The sequence below is a fragment of the Perca fluviatilis genome, chromosome 7, assembly GCF_010015445.1.
Source record: "Perca fluviatilis chromosome 7, GENO_Pfluv_1.0, whole genome shotgun sequence".
In the NCBI taxonomy this organism is placed as follows: domain Eukaryota; kingdom Metazoa; phylum Chordata; class Actinopteri; order Perciformes; family Percidae; genus Perca; species Perca fluviatilis.
This window is the reverse complement of record NC_053118.1, coordinates 42527074-42542975: the sequence shown is the minus strand read 5'-3', so window position 1 is coordinate 42542975 and position 15902 is coordinate 42527074. Positions and strand designations below refer to the sequence as shown.

At 38.2% G+C, this 15902-nt stretch overlaps 2 protein-coding genes and 1 long non-coding RNA gene across 7 annotated transcripts; 1 reads left to right on the top strand and 2 right to left on the bottom strand.

Annotated features, from left to right (window-relative positions):
- The first annotated feature begins 1070 nt into the window (after positions 1 to 1070).
- On the top strand, positions 1071 to 2087 carry LOC120562759. Its single transcript, XR_005639824.1, has 3 exons — positions 1071 to 1170; positions 1287 to 1420; positions 1990 to 2087. It is a non-coding gene; the product is annotated as an uncharacterized LOC120562759 (long non-coding RNA).
- A 1287-nt stretch (positions 2088 to 3374) lies between these two features.
- On the bottom strand, positions 3375 to 10052 carry LOC120562757. Of its 5 annotated transcripts, none has more exons than XM_039806644.1 (9): positions 9855 to 10052; positions 8541 to 8641; positions 6610 to 6804; positions 6206 to 6292; positions 5266 to 5519; positions 5060 to 5185; positions 4688 to 4870; positions 4431 to 4540; positions 3375 to 4324 (listed from the first exon to the last, which is right to left on the bottom strand). In XM_039806644.1, exons 2-7 carry the CDS (start codon positions 8542 to 8544, stop codon positions 4763 to 4765), a joined length of 774 nt encoding a protein of 257 aa, XP_039662578.1. In that variant the 5' UTR covers positions 8545 to 8641; positions 9855 to 10052; the 3' UTR covers positions 3375 to 4324; positions 4431 to 4540; positions 4688 to 4762. The 5 variants fall into 5 exon arrangements, 2 of the variants coding, with proteins under 2 accessions (XP_039662578.1, XP_039662579.1); XR_005639823.1 differs by lacking the exons at positions 3375 to 4324; positions 4431 to 4540 and adding exons at positions 8243 to 8416; positions 8738 to 8955 and having other exon boundaries at positions 4694 to 4817; XR_005639822.1 differs by lacking the exons at positions 3375 to 4324; positions 4431 to 4540; positions 9855 to 10052 and adding exons at positions 8243 to 8416; positions 8738 to 8955; positions 9448 to 9556 and having other exon boundaries at positions 4694 to 4864.
- A 3441-nt stretch (positions 10053 to 13493) lies between these two features.
- On the bottom strand, positions 13494 to 15480 carry LOC120562755 (ribonuclease pancreatic A-like). The gene is made up of 3 exons (XM_039806643.1): positions 15472 to 15480; positions 14630 to 14679; positions 13494 to 14035 (listed from the first exon to the last, which is right to left on the bottom strand). Exon 3 carries the CDS (start codon positions 14027 to 14029, stop codon positions 13619 to 13621), a length of 411 nt encoding a protein of 136 aa, XP_039662577.1. The 5' UTR covers positions 14030 to 14035; positions 14630 to 14679; positions 15472 to 15480; the 3' UTR covers positions 13494 to 13618.
- Between the last annotated feature and the right edge of the window lie 422 nt (positions 15481 to 15902).

The window sequence follows — 15902 nt, the reverse complement described above, 5'->3', positions numbered from 1 at the left end:
ATGTCACTGATGATGTAACATGCTGCCTTCAAATGGGGTGAGGTAACGAGTCAGTGATGTCGGTGATGACATCACAAATCTTTTGCAACAAAAACTTAGTTCAATCACTAGTGACATCATTATTGTGTCATTGATTGTCCAAGTTATTTGACATCATGCTACATTGTCTCTGTGAGATCACAAATGACGATGTGTCACATAAACTGTGACATCATCAGTGACATCACAAAACATTGTCCTCCCATGTCCACAGACGCAGGAGAGGTGTCTGACGCAGACGCTAGGCAACGCTCATAAACTTTCAAGACAATGTCCTGTGATGTCACTGATGATGTCATTTTTAATCTCACAATGCCATCATTGATAATGGTAGTAAAGTTTTCAGATGGGGTCGTGTTTAGCATGTTCACAAGAGTCCATAAGATGGATTCAAATACCGATTCATTTTATGTAAAATGCATATATAATTATTTGTCACAATTAAATAAATAAATACACCATTAAATAATTACTTAAATGTGTCATTAATTAATTCAAATTAGAATTAAATACATAAATGTGTAATTAAATGTGTCATTAATTAATTCAAATACCGATTCATTTTATGTAAAATACATATATAATTATTTCACTATTTACATTTACATTTCATGATCCTGCATTGCAGTGCTTCATGAATTACTTAAAACTGTCAAACTGACCCATCAAAGTCAGTGGGCGGGGCTAACGCGAATTTAGTCTGATCCATTGCTTTGGTCTGAAGTAGAGTACCTGGATAGAGACAATGGAGGATCTCCGTGAACTTTCCAGGGAGTTGGTTAGAGACATTTTAAACTTAGCAGAGGATTTAGAAGCAGGACCTGCTGACCCAGAGCATGTAGCTAGTAAAGCAGAGGAACTTATTGAAGTTGTTGGAGTCATTTCCGCACTTTCCGACGAAGATATCGACCACAGAGTGATTGCAAATCTAGAAGAAGTTGTCCACCGCTTCTCTGGTACCAGGGTGCATCAGGCCCAACACACACAGGGACCGGGGCGTTTGGCGTTTGACATACCGAGTGCAGTTCTGGAGCATCAACTTCTTTGTGGAATTCCTGCAGTTCAATTTGCAGCGATGTTTGGAGTGTCAAAGAGGACCATCAGGAGGCGCAGGCAACAATACAGTTTAAGGTATTTACACAAAATTCATGAGTTTTCTGTTTATGAATTGCTGCTCTCATACACTCGGAAAGAATATGACGTTTAAGGTAACATTACTTGATGTTGTGTTTTTCTTGTTTGTACAGAAAGACAGATCTCTATTCAGCTGTGAATGATGAGGACTTAGACCGTATTGTAAGTGAAATTCACAGAAGTCATCCAAACACCGGCTACAAGCTAATCCGTGGTCACCTGAATGCAAGAGGTGTGCATGTTCCAAGTGAGTATAATATGGGCATTATTTAAATGTATTTTTAATTTGGAGCTCTGCCCTTTTGAAAGGTGAAGGAAGCCTGCTTATGGAAAGACATCGCCTCTGAGATGTAGAATTTGTATAATAGAAGAGAAACACACATTTCAGGACTGGCTGACTTGTATCATCAGGATAGACATGTCCTGTGACTTTTAGCCTCCTGTTTAATAGAGGTGGAACAATATCTGACAGTAATATTCTCAGCTGTCCAGATGTGCCCCCGCCCCTGCTGTAAAAGGTATAATATAATCATAGAAAAGGGTATAATCATAGGAGGCAAAAAATCTCAGGTCATGTCTGTTCGAGCATGTGGAATCTATATATATATATATATATATATATATATATATATATATATATATATATATATATTAATAGGGACAATATCTGACAGTACAGTACATTTTTGAGGCTGTGGTGGTTCTGTAATAGTTGACTGTTTTACACACATTATGTATTTTATTATGACACCACTATATCCTCAAAATAAGTAGCCAGTGAGTGTGTGGTTATTCATTTTAATTTCCTCCCCTCAGTATCAAGACTGCAAGAGTCTTTATGCAGAGTCGATGCAGAGGGAGTCTACATGAGACGTCTGAGGCTGCGTGTATTAAGGCGACGGCAGTATTTTGTTCCTGGCCCAAACTCTTTGTGGCATATAGATGGCCACCATAAGCTCATCAGGTCAGTGATATTAGCAGATAAACAATGCATCTTTCTAGATGTTTCATTACAATTATTTTACAATAAAGTTGTATTTTTTCATGTGTTTGCAACAGGTGGAGATTTGTTGTCCACGGTGGGGTGGATGGATTCAGTCGTTTAGTGGTCTACCTGACTGTGGCCGGCAATAACAGAGCTCATACGGACTTACAGAGCTTTATGGCCGCTGTTGAGCAGTATGGGCTGCCATCAAGGGTACGGTCTGATAAAGGGGGGGGAGAATGCAGATGTAGCAGAATTCATGATCAGAAGCAGAGGTACCGACAGGAATTCACACATCACAGGCAGAAGTGTCCACAATCAGCGGTAGAGAAATATGTTCGGCAACTAGGCTCACACAACTAACATACTAGTTGAATGTACTTTAGCATATGTCACATAAATTAACAATTTGTCAATTTTATCCTAAACACAGAATACAGAGGATGTGGAGAGATGTTTATGAACATGCCCTGGACCTCTTCTATCAGATCTTCACTTCATTGGAAGATCAGGGAACACTGAATCCAGACAATTTATGTCCATCTTTTCGCTCTGCGCCGGATTTTCCTTCCACTGGTTCAGCAAAGCCTCGACTCTTTTCGAGATGCTTGGAACTTTCACGGTCTTAGAACTGAAAGGAATCAGTCACCACAGCAACTCTGGAGAAGTTACAGAGAGCAAGGAGGATCCTACTGAGGTTAACAATCAACTTTAAACACTTTTTTAAATTGTTTCCCCAAAGGAATTATGGGAGAAAAATTGTGCTAAATGTGATACTTTAAATGAAACATTTACTATAGATTATTGTCTCTTTAAAATCTCCTGCGCTTTTAATGATCAACCTGTGAGCTGTAGTTTCTATAGTGCATACTATGCACAGCTGTATTATTTTGCAAAACTGAATTTAATTAACATTTCATTTCTCACTGACTTGGTGACCAAAAATAACAATCTTGTGTAAGGACATGTCAAACTAGTTTTAAGTACAAGATAGATTATGCTTGTCATCCATTCAGGTTCTGGAAGAATATGGGATCGACTGGAACGGACCTCACTGCCTTCATGGAGGCACTGTGTCAGTCCCCGAGGTTCAGCTGGCCCGTGAGCTCTCAGATGAAGAGGTTGCAATTTTGCCAGCTCCAGGAGTTTCTGTTACTGATGCACTTAGACTATATGTAGAGACTGTGGAAGTGTTATCAAGAATCTTAGACTGATGTCCAAACCATGTTTTTATTTGTTGTGTTAGAACAAGCAAGGAAAAACTGAAAGTTTGCTTTCCTTTTAAAAAACGAAAAAGAAAGGGGAAAAAAAGCTGTTTCTTTGAAGCTTCCTTCCTCATTATGGTCCACAGAATGACTAACATGAATGCTGTACTGTTAGCACTGAAGGTGCAGAACAGTTTGATTTCAGTAAATGGAAAAAATATGTAGAATAAAAAAAAAGGTCAACTACTGCTACTACTACTACTACTACTACTACTACTACTACTACTGTCAATACAGTGTGTTCATGTTTTCAAAGACACTGAACTTGTGTCAATTCATCTGAACTGTGTATGCATTGACATTAGGGCTGGGCAATATGGAGAAAATCAAATATCACGATATTTTTGACCAAACACCTCGATGTCGATATTGCAACGATATCGTAAGGTTGACAATTGGTGCATTCACAAAATAGCTTCCACATTTAGATTTCGGATAAATAACCATCATAATGTGGATATAATGACTAAGTGGTTAAAGGCAAATAATAGAACAGCTAGAACAGTCTGGTAAATTCAGAAAATGACATCACTTTACTGTAATGCAGCCTTTGAAACCAGGAGAAGACTAAACTTACCATGTAACGATATTACACTTCTTCAAAATCTAAGACGATATCTAGTCTTATATCACGATAGATATAATATTGAAACATTGCCCAGCCCTAATTGACATCTGTCTGAAAAAACTTAAACAAGCCCAAATCCAGTACTTTTTATGGCAGCGACAAGTGCTTTCTCAAAGTCCATGTCGATTTTGAAATGAGCTGGCAGCTTTAGTGTTCCAAAGCATGTGGAGGACGTAGGAAGGGTTCCCCCAGAAATCTCCACTCTCAGTTCAGGAGGAAGCATCTCCCAGCCAACCCAGAATGTCAGCAGCTGGGCCAGAGTACCTGATGAAGCTAAAAGTCATAAAATGGATTAAAGACATTTAGTTCAACATTAATTGATCATATCTATCCATGAGACATAGAAGCATTTGTAAAAGAGAGAAAATAAGGTTTATACCTATTTCAATGAACATCCTTAGAAAGCCAGTGATGCGGCAGGTGGTGTCTAAGTCAAAGTCTTCATCATCACTGTCCTCAACTGGCCATGTGATTTTTTTCTAGGAGCATCTTAAAGAAAACAAAAATTGTAATTTTTTTGGCGAAAGACTACGCCGATCACATTCTTGGAAAATTGAAAAATAACCAGCTCAGTCATTGAAAATACACGTAAATTCATCAAGTTGAGTCACAAATATAACTAAATTACTGACTTGCCTGGGGTGTAAACTGCATTTCAGCCATTTTGGGGAAAAGAAGTGGGACAACATCTGGCCAAGATGTCAGCAGGGGTCATACCATCACATCTTTCAGTCCCTTTCTCAACTGTTTAATTTGGCGCATGGTCCTCCCAACGACGTAAGAGACAGACAGACCCATATTACAGCCCAAATCCTTAACCCAAATTTGACAAAAGTTGGCACAGTAGGGAAAATGTTAATAAAAGCAAAATAAAGTGCTTTATAAAAATCCATTAAAACTCTAGTACTTAAACTCTCGTGTTAACATAACAAGCCAGGGTTCACAACACATTCTATAATTTCAACAAGTACAGCAATGAATTCTGTCACTTAACCAGCAGGAACTCACTGCATGGAGTAGAAGTTTGTTATGCAGCCATCTCCGATTTGTTTTGGTGACGGCCGGAAGATCCCAAGACATGGAAAGATCTGAAACTGTGTCCTTCTGTTCCGGTGTAAGTTCTTCATGTTCAAGCTAGAATTAAGACCATACAAGTTATTATATCTGCCCAAGCAATATTTTTTACATGGCAAAGTTTCTTTTAGGTTACATACCAGTTCTATGATGCTCCTGATGTGCAGATCAGGACAGTCTTCTGTATCAACAGTTGCCATTTCAGAGTCCCCATTGAACAGTACATGAATTACAGCAGGACTTAATCCTGTGACATGGGGACTGTCATGGAGAAAGGTGTGGGCCAACATCCTTCCTGCAACCCGGAAGAGGTTACTTTCAATAAGTGCCTCTGATGCTGCTGGAACAAGATGGTCAGGTTCACCCTCAAATAGCAGTGTTCGGCCCATTCCTCCTGTAAAGTACCAAGAGAGCAGGGAATAAAGTCACAACAATTAACCTCTTAAATACATAAAAAAAAAAAATTATGCTAGCGCAGTGCCCGTTGAAAATGTGCCTGTTTGGAACAGGCGATTACTTACCAAATTACCAAATTGTAGCCTACTCCAAAATGACTTCCAGAAGGACCCCAAACCACTTCAAATGCAACTCCCCTGTATACCCTACTACTGACTTACTGATTTACCTGACACAAAACATTGCCCACCGGCCCTCCGCTAAACAGCACATCTCTGCGTTCATCAACCACCAGAACGTACGTAGAGCGTGTGTGTGTGTGTGTGTGTGTGTGTGTGTGTGTGTGTGTGTGTGTGTGTGTGTGTGTGTGTGTGTGTGTGTGTATAGAGAGAGGCGGTGTAGAGTGAGTCATGACACAAACAGGTGCTCAGTCAGCGTTGCATGCAGTGTGAGAATGGCAAGCGGCAAAAGCCAATGTGTGCTTCTTTTACCTTTATATGTAACGATATCGTTTGCTTTTATCCAAACAACGTCAAACTTGGCACTGCACTTACTCATGCCCATAGCAAGACACCTGTCAAGTTTGAAATCCATCGGACTAACTGTTTGAGAGACATGCGCTACAGACAGACATTCCTGCAATTTATAGATGGATTAACCTTCAAAAATTAGTAAGATACTTACCAAGATCTAGACTGAATCCAAACTGGAGTTTGGATATGATTGTTGTCATAAAGTACCGCATCACTCCCTCTCCGATAGCAACATCACCTGAAATAAAATACTGATAATAACACAGTGGAAAAAAAGTGGCGGACTATTACAGGTAACTGGATTAGGTAACATTTAACAAGCAAGGGAGAAAAACAGTCAAAATTCTATTGGCTGTTAATTCTAGAATAGCATCCTTAATATTGATTATTCCAGATAACAAGAGCATATTGTGCACAATATTCACATACATATAACATTTTTATCAATGATATATTTTTGTGCATTCCATTCTCCCATTTAACAATTCCATATAAGCTACTTGAGTGGTATAAACTGTACTGATGTATTTCTATTATAAACTTTATATTACTTACCAACCAGAGTACAATGAAGTGGACATGCCCATTCTTGCTGCTGTTTATAGAATAAGAGAAGCTCCCGTTCCCTGTCCTCTTCAGAGTCCCTTACATCCATCTTCATTCTAAGTGGTTTCCCAGTTGCATGTTCCCTTAGCAGATTCCCTTTGAAAACTTTGGCAGCTTGAGTGGGTTCTTTAATAAGCTTCCATTCTAAACAAACAACAACAACAACAATAAAGTTATCTATTCCAGAGAGACATATTGTGAGTTGGCATGTTAGCTGCATACCTGTCAGCTTACTAATTGAATGTGCGTTTTGTGTAGATTTGGACTTTGATACGTTTCATTCCACTTTGTTTAAACGGCGAAGTTCACCTTGTTCACCTGTTTGGAGCTGACTGGTGAATATGACGCTAGTAGAGGCCTTGCTGGCTACACCGGGACTCTGTGGATCTACTGATCGCTGTGGATGACTTGTTTTCATGTCATTGGATGACGGCAAAATACTGATCTTTTTTCTTAACGTGTCTTAACGTTTTATGGTGCGATTGCGCTTGGTTTCTGCGTTTGGAGAGGCATCTCAACAGACTGGAGGTCCAACACTGATTGTTCACTGTTAACCTACATGTTAGTTGCATTTAAGTGTCGGGGCATTCTGCCACCGTCTGTCTATTGTGCTCCAGGACAGCCCGTGCCGCGCGTCAGTTTGGTTTGAAATGTGCTGGGGACAGAGACGCATTCGAGGTACATTTCCACAAGTGCTGGGTACAATGACGCATAACGTTTTTCTCTTTCGCGCAGGTCAGGTTTAATGTACGTAAACAATGACCAATGATTACCAAATTTCTCTCTAATATTGCTCCTCATAACCACGGAAAACTGTCAAAAAAAGAACCCAAAGTCCAATTATTATGGACGTTATCTGACATTTAGCGTTTCTGCTTCACATTTTCAGCAGGGCGCGGGAGCGGCTGTTGGTTGACTCCCAACGGTTCTCATGGGCTTTATCAGTCCTAACATGAAAAAGCTTAACGTGGTTTAATATACTTAAACAACGATCAATCATCACCACCTTTCTGGTTAGATTTTTTGACAGTTTTCAGTGGTTATGAGGAGCAATATGAGAGAAATTTGGTAATCATTGTTTAGGTACAAGCTTTTTCCTCGCCATAGCCTGTCGAGTTCTTTTGACAGGCATAAGTGTTAATTTCAAGATATGGCCATGATAAATTTGGTGATCGTTAATCGATTAAACCACGTTAAGCTTTTTCACGTTAAGCAGAACAGACAGCGTTGTGAACAGAGAAGCGTGCAGCCGGCTGTGTCTGTACCTGCCCTGTGGGGACAGAGATTGTTGTGGATTTTTTGCATCTGTCGCTCAAGAATTATATGTGTTATGGACTTCTTTTTTTAACTAAATTGAGCTCGAGGTTTTAAATTGTTACAATGTAAATTCAAATCTGCTTACAAAAATAAACATATGTTTATTTAGCATGTTTGTTTTGTCCATATGTGATAGTGCTGTGTCCCCCAGGTTTTTGCCCCCCCTGGTTCGAATGTCAAACTCCGCCTATGTACAGGTGTTATCTTTCTATTAACTTTTCAGTTACACACAATCTTATAGCAACACTTTTGTGATGACACAAACCACTGTGTTTCTTTGCGATCCAACTCCTCGTTGACAATCACTGCCGGTACTACTGCACTCTCAGCTGATGTTTCAGGCCTCACTGGAACACTGTCACTGACTAGGGCTGTCTCACTATCATTTTCTTCACCTTGGCCTCCCTCTTGTTCTCTTTCTGATTCCTGCTTGGGTGTCCTTGAAGTTAACACAATTGAAATGATGGTCATACTCGCTTATTTGCGTGCACAACACTCTAAGAGAGACATATTCCCAAAGAAAATGAATATGCTACCCTTGCATTGCTTTAAGAAGTACATACCCATTGCAGCTCAATCTGTGCAGCTTCATCTCTGAAAAGGGAACTTCCTTCTGACAAGTGATGCAGGGGATGACTGGACCAGAGGCAGGACGTGAGCTCTCCTAACAACAACAAATGGCTTTTAATTAATGATTAAAAGTCACCAGTAATCTTTGTTTTGATTATGTATTAAACTAGGTCTCTGTAAATGTATGTACACAATCTAAGGGTAGATCCTGTTGAAGTGGACGTATGTAGATTGTAGCCTGTCCAATCATCGTCGATGGATCTTTCAGATAGGCAAGGGTGTATCCAGTGCTGGGACACTGAAGCAATGCAAGATTTCGACTGCGAGTAGATCCTACAAGTTTTAGAAATTCAAAGCCTCCCCCTTCCATCAGTTTATTTGTTATAACCATGGGATCGTGGTCATTCCCTGGAGAAAAAAACAAAACAAAATCATAACTCACCTCACCTTAACCCTTGTGTTGTCCTTCGGGTCCCAGTGACCCGAAGGACAACACAAGGATTATGTACTTCCGTTTACTTTGTTGAGAATTGCTCTCTAAACAAGGGTTAATACAGCACCTTAGTTCTGGTTTGTACAGCATTTTGGTCATCTTAAACTGTGTTTAAATGTGTTCTAGAAATAAACTTTACTAACTTACTTTAAAAGAAACCGGTTTTAGAGAGCAATTCTCAACAAAGTAAACGGAAGCACATAATCCTTGTGTTGTCCTTCAGGTCAATGGGACCTGAAGGACAACACAAGGGTTAAATTAAGCAAATAAGCCTGTGATAACTATTATTCACACTATGAACATCAATTAAGTTTGAGTCACTATAAAAAGAAATGCAAATAATTTCAACAAGTCACAGACAGTACAAACTTTTTTTAGTTTTGGTAAATGCCTAGTTTCGCACTGACCTGAAAATGTTACTTTTTGCTCTCCAAGTCCTGAAGTAAGAAGTTCAGCTTTAAACAGTACGCTTGGAATTTTATCCGCATTGTGGTCAGCCAAACAACAGACAGTGTGTGTGTAGCTTTTCGGCAACTTGGACTTGTGCTGGTCGTCTGGTCATATTCCTTCTGGCCGCTCCAATGTTATATGGCGCAAAGAGCCTTGCTACCTCCGATGCAACACAGAAAAAATTTAGCCGATTAGCGAACTAGTTTTATGCTCCCCATAACAACAATGAACGTGTTACGCACACAAAGCATCAATAAGCATACGCATACATGTTAATCTTGCAGTCGATCTAATTTAACCCACACGTGTGTCCCGAATCATTAATTAGTAGCACACCTGGCAAACATGAAACTACTTAGCTTACCTTGGAGAGGTGTACGTGATTGAACGCCGGTATCTGCTGGGAGCCGTTGGACTTCTGCTCAGAGCTTCCTCAATCAAATTTGCTGCTTCTCTCAGCAGCTCCGGGCAACTTTTAGACATTTTGTCCTGCACCTCAACATTGGGGCTAGCAGGACTGAGTGTTCTCCTTGATTTTTAGGCGTTGCAATGAAAGTTCTGTTTAACTGAGTATCTAAACCAACGTAGAGGTGAATAGCGCCACCCAGTGTATTGGAGCACTAGCTCTGCATCAATCCATTATCTGGAATTGATTTGTCTTGGCTTGATGCACAGGGTAACCAATCAGGCGTTAGGTTCCGCCTACCAACTTTTGATGGGTCAGTTTGACAGTTTTAAGTAATTCATGAAGCACTGCAACGCAGGATCATGAAATGTAAATGTAAATAGTGAAATAATTATATATGTATTTTACATAAAATGAATCGGTATTTGAATTAATTAATGACACATTTAATAACACATGTATATATTTAATTCTAATTTTAATTAATTAATGACACATTTAAGTAATTATTTAATGGTGTATTTATTTATTTAATTGTGACAAATAATTATATATGTATTTTACATGAAATGAATTGGTAATTGAATTAATTAATGACACATGTAGTAACACATTTATGTATTTAATTCAAATTTTAATTAGTTAATGACACATTTAGGTAATTATTTAATGGTGTGTTTATTTATTTAATTGTGGCACTTTTAGTCCTCCATAGAATATTAGTATTGTGTTAGTTTAACATATCTATTTATTTTAATATCATTTAGTTTTCCCAGATTAGGTCAGCTGACGTCCCGACCTGAAGAAATACCAAAAACAGCTGGATGGAACTCAGAATATCAAGTTATTATTCAGATTATATATATTTTTTTAAATAGGTAGCTAGTGTTCACTTTTTCAACAATGTCTTTATGGATTTTTCATTACACCTAGAATATAATGTGATAATGTTATTGTGTAGCACTTTACATTATATTACAACTTTTCTTAAACAAGTCTCAAACTGATTAATCACAAAGTACTCACAATATGATACAACTTCATCAGAGGAACTACATGATGACTCTGATGTCAAGATGGCTCGCTGTCCTTACCCAGTCCAAATTCTGGTTTCTTTCTTTCTTCTTTTCTTAATTTTAATTTTTAACAAACATGATGTTACTGTTAATTAAACAACGGGGCGAGCGGCTGCGTGGCATTGTCAAAAAACATGGGATGGCCTGAAGAGACCGATGTTGGCTAGTTGTGTTATTGTGTGAAAATGTGACTACGGATTGGACAGAAGTATGTTAGTGAAAATTCAGGCATTTTGAACACACTACAGGTGAAGAGTTTAAAACATTTTAACTAAAAGATATCAGCATCAAACCTTATTAAGACTAGTATTTTCTGTCAAACAGACAAAGTGTAGTGACATGAATGTTTTCTGAAAGAAGACATGTTATGGAAGATTAATAAAGGTAAAGATGATGTTTCTGTCTGTTAGTGTCTCTCCTTAAAAACAGCAGCATCATAACCATCAAACATGTAGAGATCAGAGCTGAAGGTGAACAGATTATTTTAGTTAGTGCTCCACTTGTGTTCAGTGTGTTCTTGTTTCTGACAGAATCTAAACTGTGTAAGAGAGTCAGGGCGCCATCTGGTGGCTCAATCCTCAACTCATCCTCAAACACACATTTATCTCTCTTCATTGGTTCCTTTTTTACAGTTTTTTTCGATTGCTAAACGACAGTGGGCACAACTGGAGTCACATGTGCAAAACTCTAACTCCAGTCTGCACAGCAGCAGTTCATGTGGACCAAACTCTAGTTCGTTTCTCATCGCTTGAACACAGTTTTCAAAACTCTACACACTTATCCCATGACTTTAACCACAACGTGCACAACACTGTAGATTTACAGCACTTTGTTCAAATGCTAACACACTGCTGTCAGAACTGTTAACCACACATTCAGAACAGAATAGATTTCAGTCTGGTGCCTATCAAACACTGCTGATTGCAATTTTAGCTGAAAGCCTAAGCAGGTGTCTTATTTTAGACTAGTTAGTGAACATATACGGTATTTATACAGAGAAAGCTCAGAAAGACTTTTTTTGTATACAAACACCAAATAAGAATGAGACAGTTATACACTGTACTGTTTGAGAGAAACAGGTAAAAGAGCAAAGATACCAACATGTCCAGGTAAGATGTCTGAGGTTATGTACACAGCTATAAAAAAAGTGAAAAACACAATATCTTTACAATAGTAAAACTGCATTCTTACTGTTTTTCAGAAAGTAATGGAGGTGAAAGCAATAGAAACACCACATTCATTTGTATTTAGAGATGATGCAGACATCCAGTGTGATGAAGAAAACTTGCCACATGATGCTGGAGAGAGGCAGGATTAGTCACACTATTCTCTGGTACTGTTATGTACCTTTAGTTTTTTCCCCAGTAATTCCATAAATTACTAGAGACAAAATACTTTATTGAAGAAAACTGCTGATTTTCATTCCTTCTTGTTTACCTTATGTAAAAATTGGTATGCTATACAATCTATATTTTTTCCTTAAATAAACTGTTGAGTCGTGTCAAGTCACTCTAATCGTTCAAACTGTAAAGATGAGAAAGTTTGTAATCTCTGTATTGGTGTTTGATGCTAGTGTTTTTACCCTCAGTGTGTTCTGAGTGACAGTGTGTGTGTGTGTGTGTGTGTGTGTGTGTGTGTGTGTGTTATCTCAGTGAGGCCTGTGCATACTGTTTGAGACGTGTGTTAAGAGTTGTGTTGCTGTGAATGAGTTTTGCAGGTGATGTGAACTGTTTAGCTCAGGTGACTGTAGGTAGTGCAGACTGTAGTTTGAGTTTTGCACATGTGACTCCAGTTGTGCCCACTGTCGTTTAGCAATCGAAAAAAACTGTAACAAGAAGTGTGTGTGTGTGTATGTGTGTCTGTGTGTGTGCGTGTCTGTGTGTCTGTGTGTATGTGTGTGAGTGTGTGTGTCTTTATGTGTGTGTGTGTCTGTGTGTGTGTGTGTGTGTGTGTGTGTGTGTGTGAGTGTGTGTGTGTGTGTGTGTGTGTGTGTGTGTGTGTGTGAGTGTGTGTGTCAGTTTGTCTGTGTTGTGTGTGTGTGTGTGTGTGTCTGTGTGTGTTTGTGTGTGAGTATGTGTGTGTGTCTGTGTGTGTGACTATGACTCATATCAAGAAAAACATAATAATGTTGGGCAAACTGCAGCTATTTTATTAGAATAACTAAATGTTACTAAACATAACGTAAATAAACTTGAATGGGTAAACGCGTCCTTGAAGAGATTCTAATCAGCGACGGTGTTTAACAATAAAAACTACAACTCCCATAATTCCTCACAACTTCCCAACATCATCAGAAGTCTGAGTTACCATCCAGTGTTTAGGAAGAGAGACCCCTAGTGGCAGAAAGTTACATATTGTATGTTTAACGTCAGCAGTTTTCAGACTTCTTGTCTTCAGAGAATCAGATGGTTTCTTACAGTTAAAACTACAAAAAGTTATTGTTGTTATTGTTATTATATTGATCTGTAGTTTTACCCACATCTACTTTATGAAAGAGTGAACATGACGACATTAAAACAGACCCAGAGTTACACTGTCACGTGTTTTATTCAACAGGAGACACAAGTTACTCATCAGGTAGTAACAGACTACTCTGATTCATCAGGTAGTAACAGATTACTCTGATTCATCAGTTGTAGTAACAGATTACTCTTGTATTTTAAACTCAGTAGGTTGGTTTTTGACACAGGTGACCAGGATTTTCTTCTCCACCTCCTCCACCGTGTACTGACAGTTGGGAGGCTTGTTATGAGCAGGATCAACTTTACACTCAACCAGTTTAAAGTTCTCTTTGCTGACTCCACTTCCTTTCCCCCCACAGACGGCTCGGACCTCGTCCACTGGAGCTTTGATGAAGGTTTTCTCCGGCTTACAGGTGGTTTTGTCGAGGACAGCGAATCCTCTGTCCATCATCACCTGGGTGCATAGGTTAGCCACGATATGCTCTCGTTCAAACTTGTTATCATCAATCCCCCTAAGATGGTAAGCAGGGGCAACACAACTGCACAGTTGGCACAGAGAGAGCAGCAGAACACCGGCAAAGATAGAGATCTTCATGTTGATCTGCAGAACACAGTTATAAAAGCTGTTAGAGACTTTACTCTGACATATCTACCATCTCTTTATATTATCATATAAAAGCTGTTAGAGACTTTACTCTGACATATCTAACATGTCTTTATATTATCATATAAAAGCTGTTAGAGACTTTACTCTGACATATCTAACATCTCTTTATATTATCATATAAAAGCTGTTAGAGACTTTACTCTGACATATCTACCATCTCTTTATATTATCATATAAAAGCTGTTAGAGACTTTACTCTGACATATCTAACATCTCTTTATATTATCATATAAAAGCTGTTAGAGACTTTACTCTGACATATCTGACATCTCTTCCCTTCCTAACGTAGTGTATGTCTTTAGTTTTATAAATGTCTCCTGACTGTCTGATGATGTAAGAACTTGTCAAGTGACATCAGGAGTTTCTACAGCGCAGAATAACTGCACACAGTATTATTAATCTAAATCTTTCTGCAGAAAAAATCCATAAAGTCCTGATGCAGACAGAATACATTCTGAATGGTTGCAGATATAAACATACAGAGTTGAAATGAGTTAAAGATAGAATAATAATATAAAGTATATTTACCTGAATGACAGGAGAGAGATGAGGTCTAGAGTCAGCAGCAGGAGGTATATCTGGAATATCACATGATAACACACTTCATTATAAAGATTATTCAGAAAAAACAAACATGTGCCATATGGCATCATAACAGACAGGTTACATTAGAGCTGGGCAATAAATCGATATCGTGATATGAGACTAGATATCTTCTTAGATTTTGGATATCGTAATATCCTGATATGGCATAAGTGTCTTTTCCTGGTTTTAAAGGCTGAATTACAGCAAAGTGATGTCATCTTCTGAACTTTTCCCACTTAGTCATTATATCCACATTACTGATGATTATTTAAGCACCAATAGTCAACACTACAATATTGTTGCGGTATTGATATCGAGGTATTTGGTCAAACATATTGTGATATTTGATTTTCTCCATATCGCCCAGCCCTAGGTTACATCACAAATAAGTTCTTTAGAAAGGGACAGAGAAAAGATGCAACAACTACACAAAAACTCGCAAATGTTTGAAAAATGTGCCGAAAGTTTCAAAACCAATTTAACTTTAAGGTTCTTCAAAAAACACTGAATAAAGCTGCAAGAACTGAGAAAAAGCAAGAAATTAGCCCAATAAACCCCACAGAAACATTGTAAAAAAGCTCCAAAAACGTTGGAAAGAGCTGCCAGAACTGCCGAAAAAACATAAAAATTGGCATTCATGAATTGGTAAAAACATTGAAAAAAGCATCAAAAGATTCGTAAAAAATTAGTTTCTCGCAGTTGAAACAGAATCTAAACCAATCAGAGAAGTTTTAACGTCTCAAAGATAGAAAATAAAATAGTTATGTCATAAAAAGTATATTTACCTGAATGACAGGAGAGAGAGAGATAGAAAAGTCTGAGAACTCCTCGATCTTTATACTGTAAAATATTATAATATAATATTATAATACACACCCACTCCGCACCGCCCAGGTGACACATCATCCCTACAAGTGATCAGAGGTTTAACTTCTAGTTGCTTTATCTTTAGTTTAGTCTCTTATATTTCATTTAACTTGTGTTTGAGGTAGTTTTTAAAATGTTTGTTATTTTAACTTCAGTTGTTCAGAAAGGTTGAATCAGTTTTTATAGTTTATAGTTTGTTTTTGTCAGGTTAAAGGTCCTTGTATAATCTGTCAGTTTGGAGACAGATGTTAAATCTTTGTGGACTTTAGTGTCTGATGTTCTGAAAAACTAGAACTGACGTCAAAAAGCATCAAAGTGTCTGAAAGCGGCAAAATAAACGATTCTGGAA